Source organism: Poecile atricapillus, chromosome 8, assembly GCF_030490865.1.
Source record: "Poecile atricapillus isolate bPoeAtr1 chromosome 8, bPoeAtr1.hap1, whole genome shotgun sequence".
NCBI lineage: Eukaryota > Metazoa > Chordata > Aves > Passeriformes > Paridae > Poecile > Poecile atricapillus.
Window position 1 is genome coordinate 2852908 of NC_081256.1, and position 27561 is coordinate 2880468.

The 27561-nt window shown below is 42.2% G+C and overlaps 1 protein-coding gene across 2 annotated transcripts in view; it reads left to right on the plus strand.

Moving 5' to 3' along the window:
• LOC131581603 (vesicle-associated membrane protein 2-like) overlaps nucleotides 1–27561 on the plus strand; it is a 42525-nt gene that overhangs the window by 7889 nt on the left and 7075 nt on the right. For both annotated transcript variants that reach the window (XM_058844075.1, XM_058844074.1), the window contains exon 2: nucleotides 24472–24589. In XM_058844075.1, coding sequence (XP_058700058.1) covers nucleotides 24472–24589 — 118 coding nt within the window. The remainder of the gene's footprint in view (nucleotides 1–24471; nucleotides 24590–27561) is intronic.

The window sequence follows — 27561 nt, forward strand, 5'->3', positions numbered from 1 at the left end:
GAGAATAAAGTGGGGATTTATTGAAGGCCTTCACCAGGCACACCTTGGGCAGTCAGAAACCTCCCAGAGGCTGCAGCCAAGCTGGAAGATGATCACAAATTTCTCAGACAATTACAAGTTTGGTCCATTTCCATCTCAGGGGTTGATGCTCCAATTCCAGCTTCAGCTGATGAAGTCATTTACCCCCAGTTTGTTCCCCCAATTCACTTTTGTTTATTCTTTCAGGGCCTGAGGCTGTGGGGTGTCCTTGGCTCTCAGGTCTGGAAGGGTTTTTCTGCCTGTCCAAAGTGTGAAGAGAGCTCACTAACACTCTGTGTGGAGCTCAGAGTTATGCACTAATGCACTACAGGATCTGAAAAACAGAAAAGATAAAATCCTAAGGCATTATCAGAAGCTGGGTGGGTCCCTAGCCCAGCACCTTCCCTGCCCCTCCAGATCTCCTTCCTCACACTGGATTCTGTGTACCTCTGGAGGAGAGGAGAGCAGTGAGTTTCCCATGCAAACTGAATTTCTTGCTGGCATCAATCTCTGAAGCTTCGCAGCAAGCAATCCACCCAAAGTCCTCAGCTCTGCAGCGGCAGGGAGCCTAGGTAAGAACCAGTGTGCATCCATGAAGGAAAGCTCTTGGGAATTGGCTGCCTGGGCTTCTCAGCATCTCCCCTGCACACCCAGAAACTCAGGAGTGCTGGCTCTGGGAGCTGAGGGTGCTCTCATGTACTCCTTGCTAAAAAGACACTGAGGTCCTGGATCATGGGATGTGTCAGCATTTTAGAAATAAGCATCCTGATAAAGCTTTCCTAGGAGCTGTAAAAATCATTGATTATCCCTAAACCCACTTGTTATCTGCTTCAGGAGGTTAATGGTCAGAAATTGCATTTGTGCATTTGAATTCACACACAAAAATAGCTCCTCTTTATGGTGCTGGTGACTGGCCCTGAGCAGGGCTTTAATTGCAGTGTGCTGCAGGAAGGCCAAGGGCACTGCTGCTGGAGAGCAGAAACCTGCTCTGCTGGCCCCCAGCAGCTGCTGGCACAGAATAATGCATGGCTTAGTGCTCTGGACATTATTTTGGAGTTTAGAGGGGGGTTCTAAGCCTTTCCACTCCTTATTGCTGCCACTGACCCTGAGCAACACAAAAGAGACAAAACTCTCATCCCCTCTCCCAGTCGCTCTTTCAGGCTGGTTTGTGGGAAAGATTTCTGAAGTGCAGCTCTGACAGAGAATGGTTCCTCCTCTTCCCTTCACACATCTCCAGCAGGGTCTGCTTCCAGCAGAGCCAGCACCTGCCCCCAGCACCCGGCAGCTCAGGTGGGGAAAGGGAACAAAGAGCTTTAATCAATAGCAGCAAAAACACCCCAAGAGAGGCAGAACAGCCCTTCCCGGAGGCTCTGGGTGTTGGGTTGTTTCCTGCCCCTCAGATGGTGACTCCTGTCCCTCTGGTTCCCCCGGGGATCTGAAGGCAGCATTCACTGAGCTGTGGCTGGAGCTTTTCTGCAGATTGGCATCTGGGGACGGCTCACTGGGGAGTGGGGACTGCCAGGATGAATCAGCAGATATCTTCCACTGACAGCCTGGATATCCCAAGTGATCAGCAGAGATCCCACCAGGCTATAAAAGTCTGCTTGTGAAATGTTTGACTTCTTCTTTCCAGCAGGGAGCTGTACAGTCATTCCCTGGCAGCTGAGGCACCGTCTCCCACACACGTGTGAAGATCACACAATGACATTTTTCAGCAATTTGTTTACTAGATGATACAAATACAAAAATACTTCAAGTCACTTAACACCTTGATGCTTCTTTCCTTGCACTGAACATTTTAGGGAGATGGGGGGAGGGAATGGAAAGGCAGAATCTGCCCCACACAGATCTTGAGAGGAATCACATTTTCCATGTCAGTCTCCATTGCCTCACGCACATGAAAGCGATGTGGTCTCTTGCATTTCATCATCCCTGGGGCTGCTGCATGGCTGCAGCAGCAGCAGCAGTGTCAAAGCAAAGACCTGGCTATCAGCATGTTTGCAGTGCCAATCAGTTTAATGCACTGGGCTCTAGGGAGGAATGAGCAGATTTGATTAAGCTTTGTGTGCAGACTGAGATGTCTCAGCAGTGGAACCATCTCCTAACAGAAATCACAGCTGACAGGAGCTTTTCTTGTTTAACCCCCACCTGGCAAAGCCAGTTAAGTTGGTGTTTTACTTGTTGCTGTTTGCTGCAGAGCTCCTTCAGCAGCACAGCTTTGGCAATAAAACCTGTCCAGTCCTGGTGTGCCCATCCCAGCCCTTCCCGTTCCATGGGCAGCCTGGATGGGGAAAGCTGCCCTGCAGAAAGAAGCACTTGGAGTAAAACATAACAATTAGAGTCAAGCACTGAATATTTGGGCTGAGTATTTGTTGTGTAGGAATCGTCCCGTACAAGGTGCTTTCACTTTGAGGTGCTGCATAATGGGAAGGGAAACATTAAAAAAAGGTAGCAAAGAGTAGTTCAGAAGGTAACTCCCAATGAATTAAACATTATTTAATTTGCTGAGTGAACGTGAAAAATCCCCAAATGTTGCAAAATATTAAACATTTAACAAAACCTAAACAGTGACTAGCTAAATGTTAATTTAATTTAAAATTTCACTTTTTTTTTTTTTTTGGTATTTTGGTGCTGGTGCTTGTCTCTGGGTCTGTTCTAGTACTTCTTGTCTATTTACAGCAAAGGCAGCTGTTTCCTCAAAGTGGAGCAGAGTGTTTGTGCTTCACTGTTTGGGTACATGTAACCATTTGTAAAACTCTAGTGGAAAGGATTTTTCTCAATGGCTTACATTTATTTCTGTTGTCTTTGTTTTGCTTTGAAGCTGATTGTGCAGGATGCTGATGGGATTTTGCATGTAAATGACGAAGGAACAGCAACAGAAACACATCCAACAGCCTGTCAGTGGTGACAGGAGGCAGGATTGCAGTAATTCCTTTGTCTTGTCAGCTAAACAAAGGGAATCCCTCTGCTCTGAGCAGCTTTTCTTTAATTTGGTCAAAGCAGAATAATCTGCATTTATTCTTCTTGGCTGTCTCTTTGAGAGAATAAACTAGGCAAACTCTGCTCATTCTTTTGTAACAGAACAGACTGAATGTGGGCTGGGGTCAGGAGAAATTTTATTTAGAATATGTGAGGAATTGAGGTAAGGGCCTTGACTCTTTCTCACAGAACTTTAGAATTTCTGAAAAGCCTTTGCATTTTCTGTTCTGCCAAGATCAATCTCTGCATGCAGGAGCTTTACCTGGGCAATTCCTTTGCCTTTGCTGCTGCCCACCTGCAGCAGGGCTGGGTCAGGGGCTCTGGGGATAGAAGAGATTGCTGCTGCTTCCCTTTTCCTGCAGCTCAGAGAGCCTGAGGGAGGAGAACACAGGACAGACTGACTGGGATGTCCAAGGCACTGTGACATCAGGCATCACTCACCTGAACAGAAAATGAGATTCCTGCTGTCTCTGGCCTTCTGTCTGCAAAGTGCAACAAAGGGAAGAGGAAAAAAAAAAACACTGAAGGACTTTGTTTGGTTATCTTCAATTATTAAACCAGTGCCCAAGAAGTGGGGGCTTGTTTGGAACTGGGAGCTCCTCATAGGTATTGCCATAACCAAAGCAGGGTTCCTCTAGAGAGGCCTTTACTTTGCCTTAAAACCTTTGCTTTACTTTACTTTACTTTACTTTACTTTACTTTACTTTACTTTACTTTACTTTACTTTACTTTACTTTACTTTACTTTACTTTGCTTTACTTTGCTTTACTTTACTTTGCTTTACTTTACTTTACTTTTGGTGTATTTTGTATTTCTAAATATCTATGGAATTTGTTTTTACATAGATTTTACATAGAACTTGCTCTTGGGCGTGTCCAGGTAAATGGGTGTGTAGCTCAGAGATCATAAAAACAAATTGAGCTTACAAGAATTAGGAGAGAAGATATTAATAACTCCACAAGAAGTGTGAGATTTTAGGTGAGAAGATATTCAGCACAGGAACAAACACCTCTGCCCAGGAGCATGCAGATGTTTTATTTTCAAATTGCTGCTGTTTATAATGTTTATAATGGCAGTTGCTTTGTGCAAATTTGTATAAAGAAAGCTCAGTTCAGAAGTTTCCATGATGCTGTGCAAGAGCTGTTTTATATATGAGCATTATGATTTCAAGCATGTTCTGTTTGACAATTCAGTGTTTTGTTCTGTCTTTAGAAACAAAGCCCTGAGAGGTTGGTATTTTTCCTGTGTGTGTGCTTGTTTTGGGATGGCAAATTTGTTTTGTTTGTGGTTCAGAATATCTCAAATGGAGAAGCTGCTTGACAAATTTAAATGCTGGAGTTCAACATCTTGTTTTTGGGGCCTCATCTCCAGTCCACTGTGGTGTCTCTTGTCCCAGTTTGGGGATCTGTTTCTTGTCAGGAGTATTTTGCTTTACCCAGGACGTGCTGCTGGTGCTCACCCTCTCCATGTGGAGGAATCATTCATAGCAAGTTTAATGGCAACAAACCAAGAACAATTATTTTAAATTTGTGCCTAGAGCACCAGAAAAATTGAGGGTTTATTTCACAGGAGGGCAGTGGGTGGCCACTGACCTGGCCCTGTTCTCAGAAGAGGAAAATCAAGGGCTGTGTGATACCAGAGCAGGTAGAAGAGGATGCATCTGGCATCTTCCTCTTTGCTTCTTGTCCCCAGTCTGGAATGTATATGTGAGTAAAGCAAACTTATTCTTGCAGCACTGGTAACCTCAGCACTGCAGATTTACACAATACAAACATTGACAGATGAACCAAAGAAGAATTAAAATCTCCTTGGAAAACTGAGGCAGATGTAGCCACGTAGGATATATTTTATGGATTATTTTCCTTCAGATTAACAACTGTTGATCTATGACTGACCTTTGAATATCTTTGCTCTCCTGTAACTATTTTGCCTCACAAAACCTTCTGTGGAGTGAATTTATTCCAGCAGTGTGTACACAATGTGTGTCCTTTGGATTTTTCATCAGAGGCCATATCTTGTGTCATCAGGAATAAACTTGCCTGGCTTGGTTCTAATCTGAAATTTGATTTCTTAAATGTTCATAAATTTAAAAAAAAAAAAAAAAAAAAAAAAAAAAAAGCAGGGAAAGAAAAGCATCATGTTGTGACATATGAATGGAACAGAGCCTGTGGAAAATATCTTCTGACTAGAAAAGATCTTTGAAGGGAGAAAAAAATTCCCAATGGAAAGATCAAAGCATGTGAAGGTAATGGATTATGACAAGGTAAAAAAACACCTGGAGAAAATAGTTAGTTCAAACATAAAAGAGGAATAGGAAGGAGTAGGGTTTTTTTGCTGGAGATAAAGGGTAGTTAGATGGCTGGCTCAGTACTTGAGATTATATGTTGTAGCTAAAGGGTTATTAGTGGAAATAGAGACTTTTTTCCTGTCTCCACTTCCATGGTGTCAGGGTAGCCTTGGAGTCCTGAACTGCTGCTCTATTGCAGAGCTCTGTGCTGGGGACTGCAGCCTAATGCACCCTGCACTGCAAACAACTCCTGTCACACTGCCAGGGAACTGGGGTCACTCTAGGAACTCTAAAAGTCACTTTAACAGGCTGAGCAGGTCCTATAGGCTCACAAATATATGGAATTCATCACAGAAAAAAGGCAGAACCCCATCAGGTGAGCTAGGAGGCGTTCATGGGTAAAGAGCTCCATAAAAATCTTCTGTTCAGGTTATTGTTAGCAAAGATCATCTGCACTGCTGGGCAGTCTGTGGGCCTGGGTCACTCCTGCAGTGTTCCTGTGTCAGCCACAGAGGAACAGGAGCTGCAGCTGAGCAGCAGAGGCAGAGCCCCAAGGATCTCCACATCACTGGGAACCTCTGAAATGCCTCCAGAAGCTGAGATCCAGTGACCTTGTCCAAGGCTCTGCTGGGCTTCTGTGGCCAAGCAGAAGCTGCACCTCACTTCTCCCATTTCTATCCCATCCTTCCCTTCCCACCAAGCAGAAGTCCCAGGGGTTTGTGCCTGAAGGAGGAGGCACAGAGCACTGGATCTCCTGGGGGACCCTCAGCCCCACAGAGCCACCCATGGGTGCTGCTGCTCACCCCCTGGTTCATGGCTCCAGATGCATCTCCACAAACCTGAACAGACCTAGCATTTGTTGCTTCCAGCTCACAGGCAACTTTGAATGAAAACATAATTTAACTAAATTCAAGATAAAATTGTAAACTTTTGGGTAGACAGTTTTACTTTAAACTAGCAGTTTCCCCTCGTTTTAAAGCAAGAGCAACGGCAAGAGCAATCTCTCGTGTATCCCTCTGACAAGAAAATATAAATAATAGGATATTATATAGGATATAAAAGGAATAGATCTCAGTGGCTGCATGGTCTAGAAGGAATGGAGCAACAGGAGTGCAAAAAATTCAGCTATTAATAGCAAAGCACAGCTATCTTCTTTCTCTTAAGATCTTATTTAGTTTGGTGAAGTATAAACAAAACCCAAGAAGTTGTGGGAAGTAGATGCAGGAAGACTGGGTTTGATAGAACAAATGGTTTTGATTAGAAATGTTATTACTCTGGAAATGAGAATATAAGAGCTGAATATTTGATATTCAGGATTCTGGATAGGAGGATGCCAACAGAATTGCAAGTGAGTAATTGGGCAGGTGCCACAGTGTGACTGAGGCAGTGTCAAGAGCTGTCACAGCACTGAGGCCTTTGGCAGCTCTCAGGAGGAGACCATGCTGTTCCCACCTTTTCTAGGATGTTCTGTTATTGTCCTTTCTGTGCCATGAGAAAATTGTCCACTTTGTTATGTCTGGCACCACTTTGGGGTTTTCCAGTTGTGTTTTTGGGTTGTTTTTTTTTTTTCTTTTTGTATAACCACACAATCTTAGTTCAGCAGCTAAGTTTAGACACTGGTCCTAAATTTCCACATTTAATTGGAAAAAAAAATTACATACATTGGTAAAAAAAAATTATTTTACCACAGTGCACTTGTCCAAAGCAGCCTTTGGCACACTCTGCTCCTGCCAGGCCCAGAGCAGCTGGTAAAAGGGAGAGCTACTCCCAAAGATGCTCCATCCTCCTCCATCTCTTCCTGTTGGACCCAGCTCTGGGTGGCTTTTCCTTTGGGTGCTGTCACTTTTCCATCAGTCACTTCAGCAGGGTGGGGGTGACAGCACACACAGCGCTGCTGCAGGCAGGTCCACAGGGCCACTGGCCACCTTGACTTCTTCTCTTTTCATACTTGGGAAGAAAACACATGGAATTAGTGAGCAACAGAACCTCAATTTTCATTTGAGAAAGGAAATGGAGTGATTCATCCTGAAGCCATCCGCTCCAAGAGAGGAAGATTTGAATTATTAACAGCATATCTAACCATGACGGGTGCTGACACCTTCATCTCTTATTTTTACTGCCATGGTTTTCTTCACATGCAGTGAGAGAATTTACACTACAGGAGCTGTTAATGGTTTCATGCATCCTACCCATTTTTAGCTGCCTAATTTATGGAAAGCCATTACTAAGTGAGTCACTGCTTTCACAGGATTAGTGTGGCTGAGATGGAGCTTTGGGTGTTCCTCTAATTTCCATATTTGCTTAAAAGGAACATCAGAGCCACATTAAAACTGTTCTTGTTTGGTTCTAACAGGAGAGTTCAGAGCCTGTGCTTTATGTGATGGTGCACAAATCCTGAGGAGATGCTCCCTGTCCCTACAAGCTAACGAGGGTACTAACTAAATAACTAGATATTAACTAACTAACTAGCTATTAATTAACTAAGTAACTAACTAAGCTTCTTACCTGCCTCCTAGATACCCTGAGCCAGGGTAGCTCATTGTTCAGAGCTTGTGCCTAATTGAATGGGAATGAATGGTAATTCCAAAGATTACAAACGAAGCAATACTGGGAATCTGACTGCAAATCTCACTATAAAGAAGGAATTGTGGAAGCACATTTCCTCTCTGGTTGATCTGGTTGAGAAGCAGACATTCACAAGTTAAAAAGCGATTTTTGAGGGTTTCCCCTCATCATAAATGAGCTGTGGGTTGAAACACATTTGGGCTGTCTGTATCAGCAATGTAACAGGAGAAATGCAGTGAGTGAAATACCCAAGCTCTGAATAAGGGCCAGATTTCACAGCCAATACTCTTTGTAATAAATAACTCAGAAATATTTGTGCAATTTAGACAACAAACTCAAGCAGCAACTTTATCAATAGATTAAAGGAAATCCTGAATGGATCTTTTTAAGCTCATTTACTCATCTGTAAACCTCTGAACTTGCTGCAAAAGGCATGTGTTACTTATCTTTCACCCAATTACAAGCTCTTAAAGAAATTACAAAGCTCTTCATGACAGTGCTTGAAGATTCTTTTTTGCTGGATAAATTCTGAGACAAATCTTCAGCTGCTACAAAGAGAAGTGACTCCGGAGCCCCAACTTTTCTTTTTTTCTAATTAAAGATTTCTTGTGTGTGATCTACCCACTTCTTTTTTCCCTAGGGATTTTAAAATGCTTAACAGATTTTAAAAACCAAAGGAACCACGTACAGTAGTGGCTGATGTGCATAAGGTTGGGAAATGGTGAGTGATCAGTGGCTTGATAATGCAAAGTTCCAGAAACGAAACATTGATCCTGTTAATCAGTTGGTGTCTGTACGTGTTTTCATGTGTACCACCAAGTGGATGATTTTGAAAGAGCTGTTAGGAAATTAATTCCAAATTAAACCCTTAAAACCTATCATCAAGCTGATCACAACAGCATGTACTTGTGTACACATGAACCAATAAACATTCTTTGGCTGCTGTTTTACTCTGGGAGTCTCTGGTGGAAATGGAAGCCCACTGGCATTGACTTCTATAAGAAGATTCAAAGTACTTGGAGTATTTAGAATTGAATTGTTCCATCGTGCTTTTCTAGCAGGATTTTTCTTAATGGAAATGCACTTGGACTCCATATTCAGTGGCCATACATCTGGATTTTCAGGCAGGCATTTTTAATTTTGTTCTGAACCGAAATCAATACAAACATTTGTGGTGGATTCTTTTATTTGTACTTTCAGAACACCCCACGTTTTTCATGTTGTTCCATTCAGGGCAGCTGAGTGACTGAATGCAGAAGAAAAGCAAAGCAAGAACATTCTTTGGAAGCTGAATGATTGCTCATATCTTACAGCACTTCTACAGAAAATGAACAGTGTCCTCCCCTGGAGAGCCACTGATGTGACTGAGGTGGAAAGCTGAGTAACAAAAGCAACAGCAGAGACCAAACAGAGCCATGTGCAAGGCTTTTAAATGGTGCTGGCTCTGGCCAGCCTTTCCAGGAAATACAGCTTGTGGGACTGCCCTTTTACCATCCTGCTCAACTTGATGGAGTGGTAAAAAGCTCCCAGCTGCAGATTGCTGAAAGCTGTGGGAGATCAGCAGGCAGGTGGAGGTGAGGCCCTGGGTGCTGCCAGCTGAGGAGGAGGAGGGAGCAGGAGCAGCTCAGGAACCTTCCCTTGCTCTGTGCAGGTGTGGGGGAGCCTCAGCAGAGCTGCTGGGTGGGGCAGGACCTGCAGGTAGCAACTCTTGTGAGATGGTAACAGAGGGGAGCTGAAGGTGTTTTGGTGACTGGGGAGGGGTGTAGCAATTCTGGAGGTGAGGGCAGGCTTTGTTGGTTTAGATCCTCGTGGAACAGGTCATAATACAGCCTGCAAAGGTTGCTTTTTGCTGACAATTATATCATCATAAAGCAGGAAATAAATGGAGCCGTTCTGAACAGTGCTGATGCTTTAGACCAGTAGAAGGGACAAGGCTCAGTATTAATAACAACCCCTGGGGGACCCTAACCACAAAAAACAGGCAGAAATTGAAAGAAAGTGAAGAAGTATGATATGAAGTATGATATGAAGTATGATATGAAGTATGATAACATACCATGAGCTTGTTCTATAAATAAATAAGCCAGTGGACTGAGTATTTGTCCTGCTTTGATACATTTCATTTCCAGGCAAACTAACATAGAAATGATAATCAAATGAAGATATTCTTTCCTTTTGGACACTGATTGCTGTCTGCAGTTGCACCAGAGGACATTTGTGGTAGGATGGAGCTGTACCCCACTGTGAAAAGCTCCTTGGGCATTGCCTGATCCACTTTGGAGTTGTGACAGTAATATTTTACTATAATTGCTTTCTTAAGGGGATGACAGGGTGCTGAAGTTGCTGTCACTTTTTCTGTGTGAGTTAAACCAAAGATGTGTGATTCAGACCTACTTGCTGACAGAATGCTCTGAATTTGCATAATTAGAAAGTTCTTCAGATTAAAAGCAATTCATCAAGGCATTTCTCACCAGGAAAATACCTGTGTCAGATTAGCCCCTCTTCCTCCACAATGCTGGGACAGAAATCTTACTGAATTCGAGCAAAATCTCTGAACTCCCTGCCCAAACCATCAGGTGGGGAGTTACAAAATGTCCCTAATTAATCCCAGATGTAGAACTCTGCATGTTCAAGATTGAAGGCTGAGTTGAAGTTCCTTCAAAACAAAACAAACCAACCAGAAAAAAAAAACAAAAAACCAACCAAACAAAAAACAAACCCCAAACCAGCAACAAAAAAAAAAACCAAACAAACCCCAGTACAAAGTGGAGCTACAAAGTTCTGAAAAAAGAGTCTTTTTCAGAAAACTGGGCCCTCCAAATCTATTGAACCACATGAAATGTTAGCAAAAATCCTAATTAAAAACATTCACTGGAAAGTGTCAGAAGTGTCTTTATCATCCTGGTGCTGTTCAGAAGGCTGTATATGGAAGTCAAAATATCAATATCCATTTCCAAACCATTCTTTTATGCTAGTTGAAGCTCCTGGAAGTATTGCTATTAATCCTCATAAGCCCAGGGGTGCATTACATCTGATGGCTGCTGGGACACAGCAAAATTGTTGCAAGCAGTAAGAAATTGCATTTGTTTTTAAAAAGCTGTGATATTACACAGTCACTCAGATGTTCTAATATTTGTAATATATATATATATTTGTAATCTATTTCCTGATTCCTCAGGAAACTGACTGGAGGGAGGCTGGGAGCTTGGTACAATGTTATCCAGAGAAGGCTAGAGCAGAATGCAAGAGAGAATAATAATCCAATAAACTGGATAATTCATTGTCCATTGCTAAAAATTTATTTATTATCCATTGATAAAAAAAAAAAGTTGGATCAAATCTTTCATCATGTTTTCTCCCCTGTGTGAGCACAGAGTAAAAGAGAACTTGCTTTAACCCTGCTTGGCTGGATGATGCTGGTGAGACTGGGGGAATTATTGGCTCATTACTGGAAAATGAATGATGTTCTTCTTGGTCCAAAAGGATTTGAGGATCTGTGTTTAGTGACTAAATAAACAGTAAATGAGCAAAATAAAACCTTTAAATTCAGCAACAACCCAGAAGATGAGATTGTTAGCAAAACTGGTTTTTTTCTGCGAGTTACAGATTACATTTCATTTACTTGAATAACCTGGATGTAGCAGTGTGGAGAGATTAGCATAATCACCAGATATATACTTCATCTGAATTTAATTTAGCAGCTATTGATAAAAATCAAATTAATTCAGCTAGAAATTGATTTTTTTTTCAAATGAACTGCAGCTTGGAACACAGACTAAGGCCAAAATGCCATTAAATCCTGATTTATTGTGTTGTGTAGATAGATTATTTCACAGTTTAGTTTTTTAAGCCACTACAAGTTTTTTGAATTACAGCAGGGACTAGTGTGTTAATGTTCAAGTTTTTAAATTGAAATTTAGCCTTTGTTTAACCATTGAAATTGATAAACCACAAATCCAGGATCATTATGGTTTTGTTTGCTAGATTGGAGAATATTCTAATATCTAACATCCCCCTGAGCTCTGATGGTTCCTGGTTTTGAGATACACATGCACATATATTCATGCTTACACATCTGTGGAATTACTCCAGGTTCTCAAATAACATAACAAGCCCTTGTGCTAGTGACTTCTGTGATTTTGAAGTGAATCAATACTTCACAGTTTATTATTTCACTTTTTAATTCAGAATTGCCTATGAGGATAATCTATTTTTTTTTTTTAATAATTTGAAAGTAATCTTTGAGAACTTCTATTTAATGGACTACTCACAAGCTGTTGGTTTATTTAAAATCTCACTGTAAAAATGGGAATATGGTCTGCTCATTTAGGCTGGACTGGTTCTGTTATTTTCTCTTCCATTGTAATGCTGTACTGACTTCAAAATCTATTTTTCCAATAACACTGTAATTTGTCTTTCTGATAATACTTTTGTCAATTAAATAATTTTAATATTCACAGGCAGCAGGTCACAGACTGCAAATTTCAATATTTTTATGAGTATATTATTAAATTATTTTAACAAGTTAATTCTAATTAAGACTAGGGAATTGAATCAACTCAGTTATAAAGAGAGGAGGCACAGAACAGGTTAAAATGTACTTTGCCAATGATTTCATGGACACTTCTCCAGAATAGATGTGGCTTCTGCCAAGCTACAACTTTATCCAGAGAAGATTAAAGCAAGGAAATTCTACCAAGAAAAATGACTTCTACTCATTTCTGTACTGAATTCCTCTGTGGATATTCAGCCACTCTAGGGCTTCATGGATAAAATGAAGAGCTTGATTTTAAGGTTTTCATACAGGCACCAAGATTTCCTGCTATTCACAGGTCACAGTTCTTTCTTTTCTGGGTGCTGTGTTCTCTCAGCAGGTTGATGATTGCAGGGCCTGAGCTGCAGATGCATTTTGGGCACCCTCAGTGGGGACCCCAGCCCAAAGAGGGCAAAGCATCCTCACAAGGATTCATGTCCCTGCTGCCTCAGGAGCCTGGATGAGTTAAAAGTGCTCAATGAACCTCAAAATGCCCAACACAAACACTGCTGGGGAAAGAACCAGCCAAGGCTGGGGCAGACAAACCTGCCTTGGGTCTGAGGTACCACTCAGTCATGCCTGGAGATAAAGGAGTGGTCAAGATGAACTCTTGACTCCTTTTTCATATAAATTTTCTCTTTTCCATTGTTGTTTTTGGGGAGAGAAGAAAAAAAAGTAAAACCTCATTCAGAAGGAAATTTTCTGCCAGAAACACTCCCAGTTACATCAAAATCAGTTGCTTACATTGGGAGCTGACTGACCTTAAATGGTTCCCAAAATTTTTACTGTCAGTCCGAAGCCAAATGATTTCCTATTGCCATCTAAATCTAGTTTAACTGTTGTTAAATTAACTTTAAGGTGCTTTATTGATCTGAGATGTTTACTGCCATGTGTCAGCTGTGCACACAGCTTGGAGCAGTCTCCTCCCTGGGCCAGCATCATCTGTGTGTGAGAGCTTCAGGTGTGGCTTTGGATCCTTCCAAAGCTCCTCTGCTTTGGGAAGTTTTGCAGTTTTGCTGCATTCAGTGGCCGTGGTGGCTCGCTGGAAGTGCTGGCTGTGCCTTGCCAGGTGACTGATCTTCATCACTCAATATCAGCCACAGGGGAGTCACCCATGCTCTGCAAACCTCCTGTTGCTTAGGAGCTGTTTGCAGTGTGAGAGCTGGGAAAGTGATGGTGAGGGAAAAGGAAAAGGGCAGAGTGCTCCTGGCTGCCTGCAAGTGATGCCTGAGGATTTCAGCTTTTCTATTTTTCAAATCCTGGGCTGCATTAATGTGTAACTCCAAACTCCAAACAGAGGGTCAGACACTGTCTTCACAATTTGGTCAGGTAAAACAATTCCTCTGAGCCTGGAACCCAAGGACACCCCACAGCCTCAGGCCCTGAAAGAATAAACAAAAGTGAATTGGGGGAACAAACTGGGGGTAAATGACTTCATCAGCTGAAGCTGGAATTGGAGCATCAACCCCTGAGATGGAAATGGACCAAACTTGTAATTGTCTGAGAAACTTGTGACCATCTTCCAGCTTGGCTGCAGCCTCTGGGAGGTTTCTGACTGCCCAAGGTGTGCCTGTTGAAAGCCTTCAATAAATCCCCACTTTATTCTCTTATTTATTCTTACTTATTGTCTGGCCTCTGTTCTAGGGAGCCACCCCAAGGCATCATAAGGAATTAGTGAATTGGGGTATTTAACCATCTCACTGGGGAGAAATTTGTCTGTTTCCTCACAGATCCATGAATTTCCATGCTCTGCCACTCTCTATTGTCTGCGGTATCTAGGAAAGTTAGTCATGTGTGTGGGCCTTTATTGTGTGCATTTATTTACTTATTACCACTTTCCCTTTTCAAACATCCCTTGGTTACCTAGGGAACTGGCTGCAGCCCTGCACATTCCTTCCTCCCTGCCTGTCATCAGGTGTGCCTTGCCTTGGAATGGCTCCCCAGAGCAGAGGCTGAAGGGAATAAAGTGGGGATTTATTGAGGGCCTTCAACTGGCACACCTTGGGCAGTCAGAAACCTCCCAGAGGCTGCAGCCAAGCTGGAAGATGGTCACAAGTTTCTCAGACAATTACAAGTTTGGTCCATTTCCATCTCAGGGGTTGATGCTCCAATTCCAGCTTCAGCTGATGAAGTAATTTACCCCCAGTTTGTTCCCCCAATTCACTTTTGTTTATTCTTTCAGGGCCTGAGGCTGTGGGGTGTCCTTGGGTCCCAGCCCCAGAGGAATTGTTTTATCTGACCAAAGTGTGAACAGTAACCCTCTGTATGGAATTTGGGGTTATGCACTAATGCACTCCAGGATTTTAAAAAGGTAAAGGCAAAAATTTTAAGGCATCCCCTCCCCAGGGCTCCCAGTAGCACTGGGAGTCTGGAGCCCACAGCACAGCCCTGCCCCAGAGTGATGGCTCCACTGCACAAGGACACAGAGGACAAAAATGAATTGTAATAAAAAAGCAATAACTCTATCAGTGCACTGAATCTTGCTGTAGGTAGGCTGAGTTTATAGTGGACAGGTGGGCTGTGACTCCCAATATTTAGCTGGGATAGCAGTAGAAAATGATGTATTTTTATGGAAATAAAATGCATGAATAACATTTATTTTTAAAGTATGTATCTGTACCAGAATTGTAGTGGCAGGAGGAAATACTTTGCCCTTCAAGGGATGTAAAGACAGAGAGAGCAGTGGCTCTGAGGGCAGGGAATGCCAACTATGGGAATGTTTCAGTCATCTGATTTCTGCTTTATTTATATAAACAGGAGTTTATGGTTGACTGGAAATGTGTTGTATTGTGACCAGTTCCTCTTCTCACTTGAATAACATACCGACAATTCAAATTTTTATGAAGTCTTCGACTTTTAAAGCATAAATTTAAACTCAAATATTCCTTCTCAATCCCAAGGACTTTTTATTTCCAAAGAGGGAGGTGAGAAACAAGTGGTTACTTTTGAAGTATTGTAAAAGTAATTAACTTGCAGGTTTCAGATGAATGGAGAGCAAAGTAGAAATCCTCCTTCTATTTCCCAGAGAACCCAGAAGAAGGGCTGCTTATAATGATGCAATTCACTGCAGATTTTCAGGCACAAAAAAGTTCAGGCATTTTCACAAATAGCAAAAGGCAGCATCTTGAATGTAACAAAACTGAGAGATACAAGCAGGGTAAACTGGTCTTTACTGAATTAGTAGATGTTTATGGATTTATTGGGGGAAGAAAAACAAAATTGAAGTTCAATTTCTGGACTGTGGCATTTTGCAAATGTACAGGTGTTCACAGCATTGATCCACAGATTGTGGCTGTGAGCTTCAGAAATCACACCAGGGTTCTGGAAATGTGATTTAAACATAGATCTCTGTGGAAAGCAAAGATAATCATTAAAAAATTAGAGTTTGAGGGAAAGACAGTAAAATAAAGGTGGGAGCTGAGCCTAAGGAGGAACCAGAAGGCTCTTGGGGATCCCATGAGGATGGGGAGTGCAGAAGAGGTGGCTGTAATGTTACAAACCAATCTTACTTTACATATTTTAAGTGTCAATACAGTTCATCATTTTCTGTTAAGAGGCATTTAATGAATTTACATTAGTTCACCAGGTGATTTATTTGGCCAAATAATCTCAAAAATATTTTTAAAAGGCCTTTAAAGCTCTGGCTTTGTTTTATTCAAAATATTTTGTGTTTTTGGTGGGTTTTTTTTTTAATTCAGTGAGAACTTGAAACGAGAAGTTTCCCTTTATTGCTTTAATGTATTTTATTGGTTAAATGGAACCCAGTTATGTTGAAACTGGGAAGAAGGGACATTGTGTGTGAATCATGACACCATGGGGAGGTGGAGCCCCTGTGATAGGATCAACCTGGAAATGACAGCTGTGCTTCATGGAACTGAAGGTGACATTTTGGGAGAAATAAGGGTGAAAGTTTGGCTCTCTGTACAGATCCCTTGGCTGCTCTCTGACTCTTGCACAGACTGAGATTTAAGTAATGAATAGGTGGGATAAAATATTCGCTGCAGTTTTCTTGGCCAAGCAATTAGACAAGATTTAAACTTAAGAAGCCTCCTGATAATTAATCTTTAATATAAGTAGAGGTGGTAATTACCCTCTGAAGTTTATCTGTGATGAAGCTGCCACTGAACAGCAGTAGCACATATATATAGACAGGCTACAAAAACTCTTCACTGCTGCTGGAAATGTGACTTTCTTTAGCTGTTTTGTTATTTCTGGGACTTTAAAGCAAACAAGAAACAAAACAACAACAACAAAAAAAAAACCACACCAAAAAAAAACCTTCTTCAAATCTACTCTAGCTTTAAGAGTCCTGAATTTATGAAACATTTCTCTAGCAACATGTTTGCTATTTATAATTTGTTATCAAGGCAGATTGCATTTCTTAGCTTCCAATACGAAATGGCAGCAATGATAGTGACTCATTTATTGTTTTATTCTCGCTTTGTTTCAGATGTGTCTCACCAAGGCACCGAGTGAAGCTTTGTTCTCTTAGGCTTCCTCTCTCTCACAGCCTGCTGTACTTTGGTGTTTTATGCTTTAATCCAGACTTGTGTATTTACAATCAGGTTTTTTTCTTTCCCTAATTTTGCATCAGTAACTCAGGGCAAGGAAAAGAAAGGCTTTGTGTTATCCAGAGTTTGACTCCTCTGCTGGATCTCTGCTTTGTTTTGGTTTGTTGGGGTTTTGTCACCAGAGCTGAGGGGGGGCTGTGTCTTCTTATGCCCAGTAAAAGCATTTTCCTATTTATAAACTAAGATTGCTTTAATAAAGTTTTCTAGGGAGGAAAGTGCCCCTCTTGCTGTGGTTTTATCAGGTGTGTAACCTCAGTGTGCAGGACAGGATGCACCTTGAAAACCAAGAGCTCTCAGGGATTTGAGGAGCACTGCAGCTCAAATGAACCACATTCACATAAGGACTGCTGGGTAATGGAGCACAAGGAACTTCTGTAAAAGAAAATTCTGATTTTTTTTTGTATCAGCGTCTTCATTTACATACACTAGATTTCATCTATATTGAACTGGTTTGAAATAGTAACCATTTTGAGAGAAAATTAGATCACAGACCTGATCTTTGTGCCAGTTTTATTGCCTTTAGCCCACATCATAACCCAGATAACTGAAGGTTAACAAAATGAAGAGCATGAAAAAAAAAAATAAAAAGAGGAAAAAAACAAGTTTGTGTTCTTTTAGCTAGTGAAGAGAAATTATTACAGGAGTCTGAAACCTGCCAATTCTGAAATCTTGTAAGAATTAATAGAAGGTGCAATCAATATTGCCCAGGAACTAGAGATAACACTTCCTTCTGAAAACTGACTTTAGTGCAATAGAGTGTTTCGGTATTTTTCTGGGTAGACATTGCACTGAAGATAGATTTTAGTTATTAACTATTATGAACAAATCCCATAAATGATTTTCCATATGTTTTACTAAACTAATTTCTATCTGAAAGCAGCCTGATGCAGATTAAGCAATTTATGAATTGAAACAAGCAGAATGTAGAAAACAATAAATCACATTTGTCTCTATTTACAATACAATGTTAACATCTGTATAAGTATTAAGAGAAAGGTTTTTTATTACTGCTTACACCTGTGTTTGCTTTCATTCTCTAATGAAAATAAATCTCATTTAATATAAAGATTATAATTAGTTTTGTATCAGCAAATGAGAATTAACCCTTTTTTAAGAAAAAAATTATAGTATGGGACTAAAATTTGCTGAAGTGACAGGTCAGTATGTGGAAATTACCTCAAAGGGAGATTTACTTTAGGGTTGGGTTGGTTTTTTTTCAGTGCTCTGCATGTTTGCAGGTGTGGAGATGAGGCTGGTGCAGTGGGATCCAGGAGCTCAGCATCAGTAACCTGCATTAGCTCTGTCCTGCTGAGCAATGTGGACAGAGACTGAGATCCACCTCTTTATTGTCTCCAGCAGCAAAGTGTCCAGAAGTTGGGATGTTTCTAAATTAACAAGGCATTATAGATGTTGAAAATGAAGATGTGCAAATAAAAATATTTCTCTGTTGTTGGTAGGGAAGGAAACACAAGAACCTCACAGTCATAACACAGAGTAAAAAGTGTTTGTGAAAAAATTTTCAAGGTGCAGGTATGTAAATCCAAGGGGCTTAAAATGATGAAAGAATGTTCTTAAAAATATCACTGTAGATCAAATTTTCCTCTAATCCTTAAAGTTGGTAAGCAACATTCATTTGGCTTGAAGGAAGATACCAGAGAAGATAAATCAGTTGGTCATTACTAACTTAACAAATGTTGATCAAATTAAAGATGATGTCTTTAGGGTTCCTCTCCTTTTCCTCTGTGTGCATATTTAGCACACCAGATGGTTAATGCAGTCATAATAAACTAGTGGGAATATTTAATTAAATGTGTTCCCAGGACATTAAATGTGGAGTATTATCCTTTGGCTGGTGATCAGAGTAAATATTTGGCAATAAGGGAGAGTCCTTGTAGAATATTGTTGGTAATACATGAAAAGCACATTTGAGAACAGAGCTGTGTTCAAAGCAGATCTTTCCTCACAAAATGAAGACATCTCAAATGCTAATTCCTTTTATATGTGGGGTTTTGTTCCATCACCAATTCACTATTACTCATTACCCAGCTATTACAAATAGCACGAGGGATAATTTGAAATTTGATAGTCCCAGAATGGAATTAGCCTAAGTCTGTAGCCATTTACTTGTCAATAGTCACATTTTCACTGAACACAAGGGCTCAGACAGAAAAAAGCACAATGAAGAGGAACATCTCTGTTCAAGCAGTGATGCTTCCCTTGTGAGGGGAGCCTGTTTGCTCTTGTTGGGAGCTAATTCTACTCCCTCTGTGAGGTCAAAACATCTTTCTGTAGCCTGAAAATCCCTCCAGCTGCAGTGTGCAAATGTCCACTGGCCCAGCAGTGATACTCCTCTGTCAATCAGCTAATTATCTCCTCAGCCCAGCCAGTTCCATGATATCATGGCTTTCTGTACTCCCATTTTTTGGTTCCCCTGTGGAAGTGAGATCAGTGGAAGGAAAACAAAGCTAAACCTGGCCTACTAAAACAGGCTGGCTAATAGCTGGAGGGGGAGAGATGAGCTGGAAGTCTGAAATACGTACTACAATTAGTGGGCAGCTGAACTGAAAAGCAAATTACCCCACTGAGAGCATCTCAGAAGTGGGAGGTCATGGTCTCTAGCCAGGGCTGTTTTTTGGAGCATCCTCTCACCCTGCAGGCAGAGAACATCATTACCTACTTGTGAGAAGAACACTTCATTTTCCAGGGGTGCTAGAAGTTTCTCTGCACCTCTGCTGACAGAATTTGTGTGTGGTTTTCAAAGAGTAAAAGGACCTGCCATTTGACACTATCCCATTTCACTGTGGGAAGACCAAAAAATATTGTAGGAGGTGCTGGGATGGATAATTAATGTCTCTCTCCTGTACACAAAGAGAAACACAACAGTCCAGCCATGACTGTGGTAGGCCCATGCTGTTGCTAAGTTTGTACAGTTAAGGACTCGAGTCTGGAAGGCTCAGAATCTTAAAGAGTTTAAATATCAATTTCCTTGAGTGGTGACACGTGAATAGACCAGCACAGAAGTTTTTAGTCTGCTCTCTTTACCAGACTGGATTTTGTCAGGGTTGTGTCAAACCTGCCATGGCCACAGTGATTGGTTAGAAAGCTTTTTTAGCTAGTCTAGAAAGAAATAAAATAAAACCCCACGTGGTAGCATCTGATTAACACAAAGCTGGAAGCCTGCACGTTCCTCCAGAACACAGAAGTATTGTCAGTAGAAGCTCCTCTCTGCAAACCATCAGTGGAAAAATTGCTTTATCTGTTACTGCATAGGGATCAACAAAGCAAGTCCAGAGCTAAGAGCAAACCCCCAGAGCTGCAGAGCTCCTTTATTTCCTTCCAGAGCCTCAAATCTCCTTCCAGTGCATCTCAAATCACAGATCAGCCTTCTCTGCACTAGGGACAATGTGAGATGGGTTTGTTTCTGCAGCTACTCCTTGGGCCAGAATCTTCACTGACATGCCTAAAGTAGTGTATGAATTTGCATTTGTAGCTAATTTTAATCATTGTTTTGGAGTTACATCTCAGGAGTGCAAAGCTGTGGAAGTGTTCTGATTTATTTCACAGTTAAACAAAGGACTGTTTGTGGTGTATTTTTCAAACACCTTTGAAACCACAGACCTTCAGATTGTACTTCCACAGGAAGCCCAAATGGGTGGGTGCTTTTTGAAGGGGTCCACATGGAAAAAGTGTCATAAATATACATAAGTTACAATAGTGAATGTGTACTGCACAAATATGATCTCTGAGCAGTAAAAATAAATGAAATGGAAGAGAGGCAGTGCAATTTTGTTTTATTTGAACAACGGGGAAAGGGTTTGAGGAAAGAGGACTCAGACTGGGGTTCTTAAAAAATTGCCTGCTTAGTTTCACTTTAGGTAGGGGTCATGAATGAGATCTGCTGCATTGATGCACGTTCAGTGCCCCTCCCCTGAGCTGCTGACACCCCTAAAGCTGATGAGATTCTCACTTTCCATGTGCCATCAGCTGGAGCTGTGTTTCTCACTGGTTTAAGTCTGAGGGGGAGAAAATAACTCCTGCTGTTAGAAATAGGTCTTAGACTTGAGTCAGAGCTGGAGAGGAGCAGGGGGAGGACAATGATGAGGGCTGGGCTGCTCTGCCACGGCCTTTCTGTGTGTGGAGAAGTCTCTTCATCCCCCTCTACCTGTTTCCAGCCATATGCAGGGATAACAGCTTTTCCTCAGCTTACTGCAGTGTTGCTAGGATAAAGACTTTGAAGGGATTAGGTCCTGCAGTTGGAGGCTTTAAAAAGCACTTTGGATGGATAAAAGAAGATGCTGAAAGCAGCCTTGGAGGTCCTCATGTAAACTGTACCAGGGCACAGTGGTGGCCTGGCATCCTCCTGGAATCTGCACCGTGCATCTCCCTCCCCTGGCCCAAGTGAAAAGATTCTGCTGTGTAGCTCACACTATGAACAAAAATGAAAGTGTTTGTCAGATGGTTTCCCAAAATATGAGACACACAATCCTCCTTAATTCTTTTTCAGCCAGTGCTGAAATGCAAAACAGTAACACTGGCTATCTCCAATTCTCTTTTAATTAAGAGTTGCAGCTGCCTTTAATTGTCAGATCTAAATAGCAAGTTGCTTCCAAAACATCTCGGAGAGATGACAAATCTCTTAGTCATGAATTTGACCTGCCAGTTTCAGGCCCAAGTGGAAGAGCTGAGGATGTCTGAGTCAGCTGAGACCATTTTGCTGAATCACTCAGAAAGTCCCTGAGCATTTTCTGAGGTGGCTGCAAACACAGAGCCTGCACTGCTCTGTTGGGTTGCTCGTGTGCTGGCTGATCCAAATCTGCCTTGTGCTCTGATGTCACACAGTGGCTGCCATTTAAGAGTATTGGCTAGGGATTCCTTCCCCTTTTCACCAACAATAACAGGATTTTGTTCCTCCCTCAAAATTAATTGGACTTGTTCTTGGGAATGGCAGTTCTCAGCACCAATGGTAATCTTTTTTTTCCTTTTCCTAAAAAAACTACACAAGTCTGATGGCTAGAGGCCTAGTGATGGAGCTTTTATATGGATTTTGCATTCTTTTGTGGGTCCCTAAAATCATGCCAGACCATGAGAAATTATACATTAACTATGTGATGCTTCATGTATTTCAAAAGGAAGCTTCTACAACATAGTTCTAATATTTTTGCATGAATTTCTTTGAATAACGCTTCTGAGAAATTATAAGCTGATATGACATGGTACATAGGCAATAATAGAAGAATTATGTAAATGCAGGAAGAATTATGTAAATGTAGGCTGGACTTTAATTCTAGAATTTTTGCTCTATGAGATCACAGAGGATGTCTGTGCTTTCAAGTGATGCAGGCTTTCAGTTCCCCTCTTTACCAGAAAACTTGGATTAAATTTTAGGTGATTAATTAAGCTGGCTATGTTAATTGCTATGCCTTAGCATAAAGATTGTCATCTCTCTTGGGTGGCTGCAGTAACTCCTGCTGGATGGTCAGGGCAGCTGGAAAAATACCCGTTCTTCCCATCATTTCCTCCCTTGTGCAGGGAGCAGAGAAGCCCCAGAAAATGCAGTTGAAACCAAATTAGATGGCACTAAGAATGCTGCAAGAGAGCAACCTTGAAAGTGTCTGCTGTTCATCAAGTCATTTTAAGGACAGCCTGGGAGGTGCAAAAATAAAAAAGATGAGAATTACTTGGCAGAAAAGGTGCGTGGCAGAGCTCCAGACTTTGGAGTGATCTCGTACCTCTGACCAAGAACATCACTGAATTTATAAGCTCTGCTTACAGCAGAACATGTGGCAGGGAAAAACTCTTCTCACATACTCCTCTTGGGCAGTGTCTGGGATTCCAACAGTGCAGAACTCAAGAGAGGAGCTCTCTTGGTGTTTGTAGCAGTGACACAGAAAGTGTTTCCACAGAAAAAATTCTGCTTGTGTTGATTGGGGAAATGCCAATTTACTTCCTTAACTGCAAAGAAGTTTTAAGATTCCAATTTTAGCTCTGTTGTTGTACCTGGATCTCCCTTTGAGGCTGTTGATGCTCCAGGGAGATCTTGTTTTGTGTGATGTACATTACAGTCAGCTTTGGATCCTTTGTGACAGCTCAAACCCTGTTGGGTGCTGGCCCAGGGCTCTCAGTGCAGTGATTCCCTTGCAGGTGGCAGCAGCATCTGCTTTTTCTGTTTTCAGTAGTGGCTGTGAGGTCCTCGAAGGATGAGCATTGAGCTCACCAGTGATGTTGTCACCCCAGATAAGAATTGCAGTGTAAGCCACAGCAGTGCTCTGCAAACAGCTGCTCCATCTCTGGGAGCTTCTGAGGGTCAGGGCTGCCCCCAGGGATGTCAGCCCTCAGGCAGTGCTGGCAAACTGAATTTTGCAGTTTAAGGTACCTTGGGGAGCTAGCTGTAGTGCCCCCAGGCGTTCTGACAGTGTGTTAATGAGGCTGTAATTCCAGCAGCATTAATCAGAGCCCAGGATGTAGAAGGGAATGATTCACAGAGAAACACTGTGTTCTCTCAGTCTGTCACTGTGGGAAGGCACTGGTAATGCATGAGTGGGATTTGTGATATTTTTCAGTTCACATGCTCAGGGATTTCCCCTGCAGCTTCAGGAAGGGTTTGATTTCCCTGTGGGAAGGAGTGAGAGGGGTCCCTAGAAAGAAGAGCTGGGGTTTCACAGGTCAGAGTGGCTGTGAAGGATGGCTGGCTGAGGTTCAGGGACCCTGCTCAGGCTGCTGGGGTGATTTGTCTGCACAAACTCGTACCCTGAGACAGACCAGATCTGTTGCTGGATTTTCAGGAGGTTTTGTTTTGTCCTTTGTTATGGAGCAACCTGGAGAAAGGCAGTGTTGAAGCAAAGAGCTGCTGTGCAGAAGGTCAGGGCTCTGTTCACAGCAGAGCTGCAAATACTGATCCAGGAGCTGTGGATATGCTGGAGCTGCCCTGGTGGGACATTTAGTGACCAGCACTGGGGAGGGTCAGCATTGCTGGATGCCAGAGATGTCTGAGCCCACACTGTGTGCAGTTCTCACCCCCTGGTTCTTCCTCTTCTCCTCCTGTTTGTGATGGATTTGATCTCCTGTTTCTGGTTGTTTGCTTCCGTTTATCTTTGCTTGGTGAAGTTTGAACACGAGGAGCAGGGCAGTGCTCAGGGTCACAGTCCATCTCGTACTGCACTAAAACACAGAGCAGAGGGGATTTCCTTATGGGACATAAACTCTGCCCTGCTACTCAGTGGTCAGTTTGGCCATTGGCCTTATTTAGGGCAGATAATCTGAACTGTTTAAAAAAGCAGCAAGGGAAGTGGAAGAGTTTGATAAAGTCCCATCAAGAAATAGTGTAAAAACTGATTGTGGTATGGGAAGGAATGGAAAACATGGATTGAAACAGTGGAAAAGCTCTTTGAAGAAGAAGAAGCTACTTTGAAACTTGAAAAGTTCTTTGAAGAGATAGGTACTTTTAACCAGCTCCAGAAAAGGGGAAGTGAAGAAGTAAAAATGGTTTTGGTCACTTAGGTTCTCTCATTTTGTTCCAGGTCTGTTCCAGCTTCTGCCCAGGGTCCCAGCGGTGCTGCAGGGGCTGCAGGGCCCCCTCCTGCCACCAACGTGTCCAGCAACAAGAGGCTGCAGCAGACACAAGCCCAGGTGGATGAGGTGAGTGCCACAAGGGTGCTGCTGGGCTTGGCTTCCTCCCTTGTGGACTCATCTGAAAGCAGTGGGTCTAGGAAATGAGATTTGTCAAAGGAGGCAGACAGTCCAAGAGAGATCCTGAATAAAAACATCCCTGTTCCAAGAACAATTGTGCAAGTTAAATGTGGGCATCGGTGCCAGCTCAGGGATTCCCCCCAGTCAGTCTGGTTAGGAGGAAATGTCACAGTGGAAGCAGCTCTTGTAGTGTGTTCCTGCACTCCTAAAGGTTAGCTGCTAATTTCACAGTTTGTGTCACAGACAGACCTTCAGCCTCTCACAGGCACATGAACACCACCAGAACTGAGCCGCCGAGGGCGGTGCTCATTAGCAAGAGCTCTATTGATTAATCATCACCATTTATTCCCAATGAAAGGCACCCACACATGATGTCATAACAGCATCTTTAACAATCCCCTCTCCTTCTCTTGATCTTGGAGGACCATGTGCCTGTTCCAGTTTGGATCCTGTAATTCTTGTCTTGGCTGTAATGGCAGTGTCCATCCAGCTGCTCTGGGAATGGGAACAGCGAGCACACCCCTGCTCATGGGCACATCCCCTGAGTGTCCCAGAGGGACAGGAGCAGCTGCAGCATCCTCACACACCTGCTCTGTGCTTCTGTGTGCTGGCTATTACGGAAAGAATATTGTTAAACCCCTCCAAAGACTGAAATCACTCATTGCTAACTGGCTGTGGTGGAGTGTGCAGAGCTTGTGTCATTCTTAAATGCCAATTTGATAAAATACACATTAGAAAATATCTACTTGCATGCATAAAGGCCCCTATTTTCAAAAGCTTTGGGCATGCTGTAAAGATAGTAGAGAAAACCACAAAATATCCAACTCAAATGCATTTCTTAAATGAGTTAAATATATGTGTCTAAATGGGCTTTGTCTTTTTGAGAAGCTTTTCTTTGTGGAAAATCTGAAGCAGTCACTTTCTATCTCCCCATTTTTGGGGCTCAGAGTGTTCACAGCATCCTCTGGCTGCAGAAATGCCTGCAGAAATGCCTAGGCTAGGTTCTCTCTCTATCTCTTTATTTCCTCTTCCAGTGGGGAAAGGAATGTTACATTTCAGCTTTTGTCTTTGGTCAGAATAATGAAAAAACCTTCTTGTCCTGAACATGTTACATCATGGTGGTCCTGTAATTGTTCGTGTGAATGACAGCAAAAGCAACTAAAAGTTGATAAAAATTACCTTTTATTATCTTAAAATGAGTGATGCCTGTCATAGGGCATCACATAGGGCTCTTCAAGCAGCTCAACAGAGATGGCATCAGTGGGGATAGTGTTTAAGACACTCTGTATTCTGACTCTTCTCACTCAGACCCATGAAAATCCATCTTTTCATGGAGATGATAACTTAATTTTGGCAGTCACTCCTGCCCTGTATGAGGGGACAATGAGCAGTTCCTGGATTTGAGGATTAGGTGGGTGAAATTCAGGATTTGTGGGGGTTTTGCCTTCCATTTGAGAGTTGATTCGGAATCAGAGTCACAGGATGAACTAGGCTGAAAAAGATGTTTATGATCATCCAGTCCAACCTATGACCAGCTCCTCATCAATTAAACCACTGAGTGCCACATCCAGGCTGCTTTAAAACACCTGCAGGGACAGCGACCCCACCCCTCCCTGGGCAAACAATTCCAGTGCCCAATCGCTTTCAGGGAAGGATTTTTCAGGGGTTTGGAGTTGATAACACCTGGTCAGCAGGTCCTTTTCAACAGGGAAATCACAATCCAGGAATAGCCAAGGGAGGCAGACTGGCCCTTCCAGCACTGTGAGGTCTCTGGGGTGACACTGGTTTGTAACTCTGAGAGATCCACTGTGCTGATGCCAGGGTGATTTTTAAAAATTTTTTATATACTTTTAATGTGTTCTCAATACCCTTAACATGCATATTTGTAATTTTATAATATCTTAACATACTCCTGGTATTTTGCTAGGCCAGAAGACCAAACATCTTAAAAGCCTTACAGTGTCTTGTGATACCAAAGCCTCCTCTAAAACATATCCTGTAAACTAAAATTAGCCCCATCTGTGGGGGAATACTTTAGAACAGGGAGACATCACACCATTCATTTAAGCCTCTCATTGAATCATCTTTGTTATATGCTAATTTGCAAGGTCTGTAAATTTATCCATGTGATCTACCCTGTGTGTGCATTTTGGCACATTCCACCTTGGTGAATTTTTGTGCTGACGCCTTGGGGTGGTTAAAAGAATAAAGTGGGGATTTATTGAAGGCCTTCAACAGGCACACCTTGGGCAGTCAGAAACCTCCCAGAGGCTGCAGCCAAGCTGGAAGATGGTCACAAGTTTCTCAGACAATTACAAGTTTGGTCCATTTCTATCTCAGGGGTTGATGCTCCAATTCCAGCTTCAGCTGATGAAGTCATTTACCCCCAGTTTGTTCCCCCAATTCACTTTTGTTTATTCTTTCAGGGCCTGAGGCTGTGGGGTGTCCTTGGGTTCCAGGCCCAGAGGAATTGTTTTATCTGAATAAATCAGAACAGCAGCTGACAGGCCATGGAGTTTTAGGATATAACCCTAAAGCAGTTCAGGGTTTGAAAAATATAAAGGCAACAACCCTAAGGCATCTGTACCATAAATATAGTTATTAAATATAAATAAATATAAATTATAATATATAAATAAAATTAAATAAATAAGTTAAATTGCTTTGCCCTTTCTCCCCGATCTTTCCCGGCTCTTTTCTTTCCCTGTTGGTCACCCGCAGGTGGCAGCAGAGCCCCGAGCAGAGCACGAAACTTTGGGGCTGCACAAAATCACCGATATTTTTAATGCTACACCAATGCCCGCAGAGTATTTCAGTTATCCATCTCTTGGGTTTTCCCACCCGATTCCTCAAGACATCCTAGAGCTTATTTTTTAAGGCCCAGGAAAACATTTATTTATTTGAGGAAAATGAAATCTCAC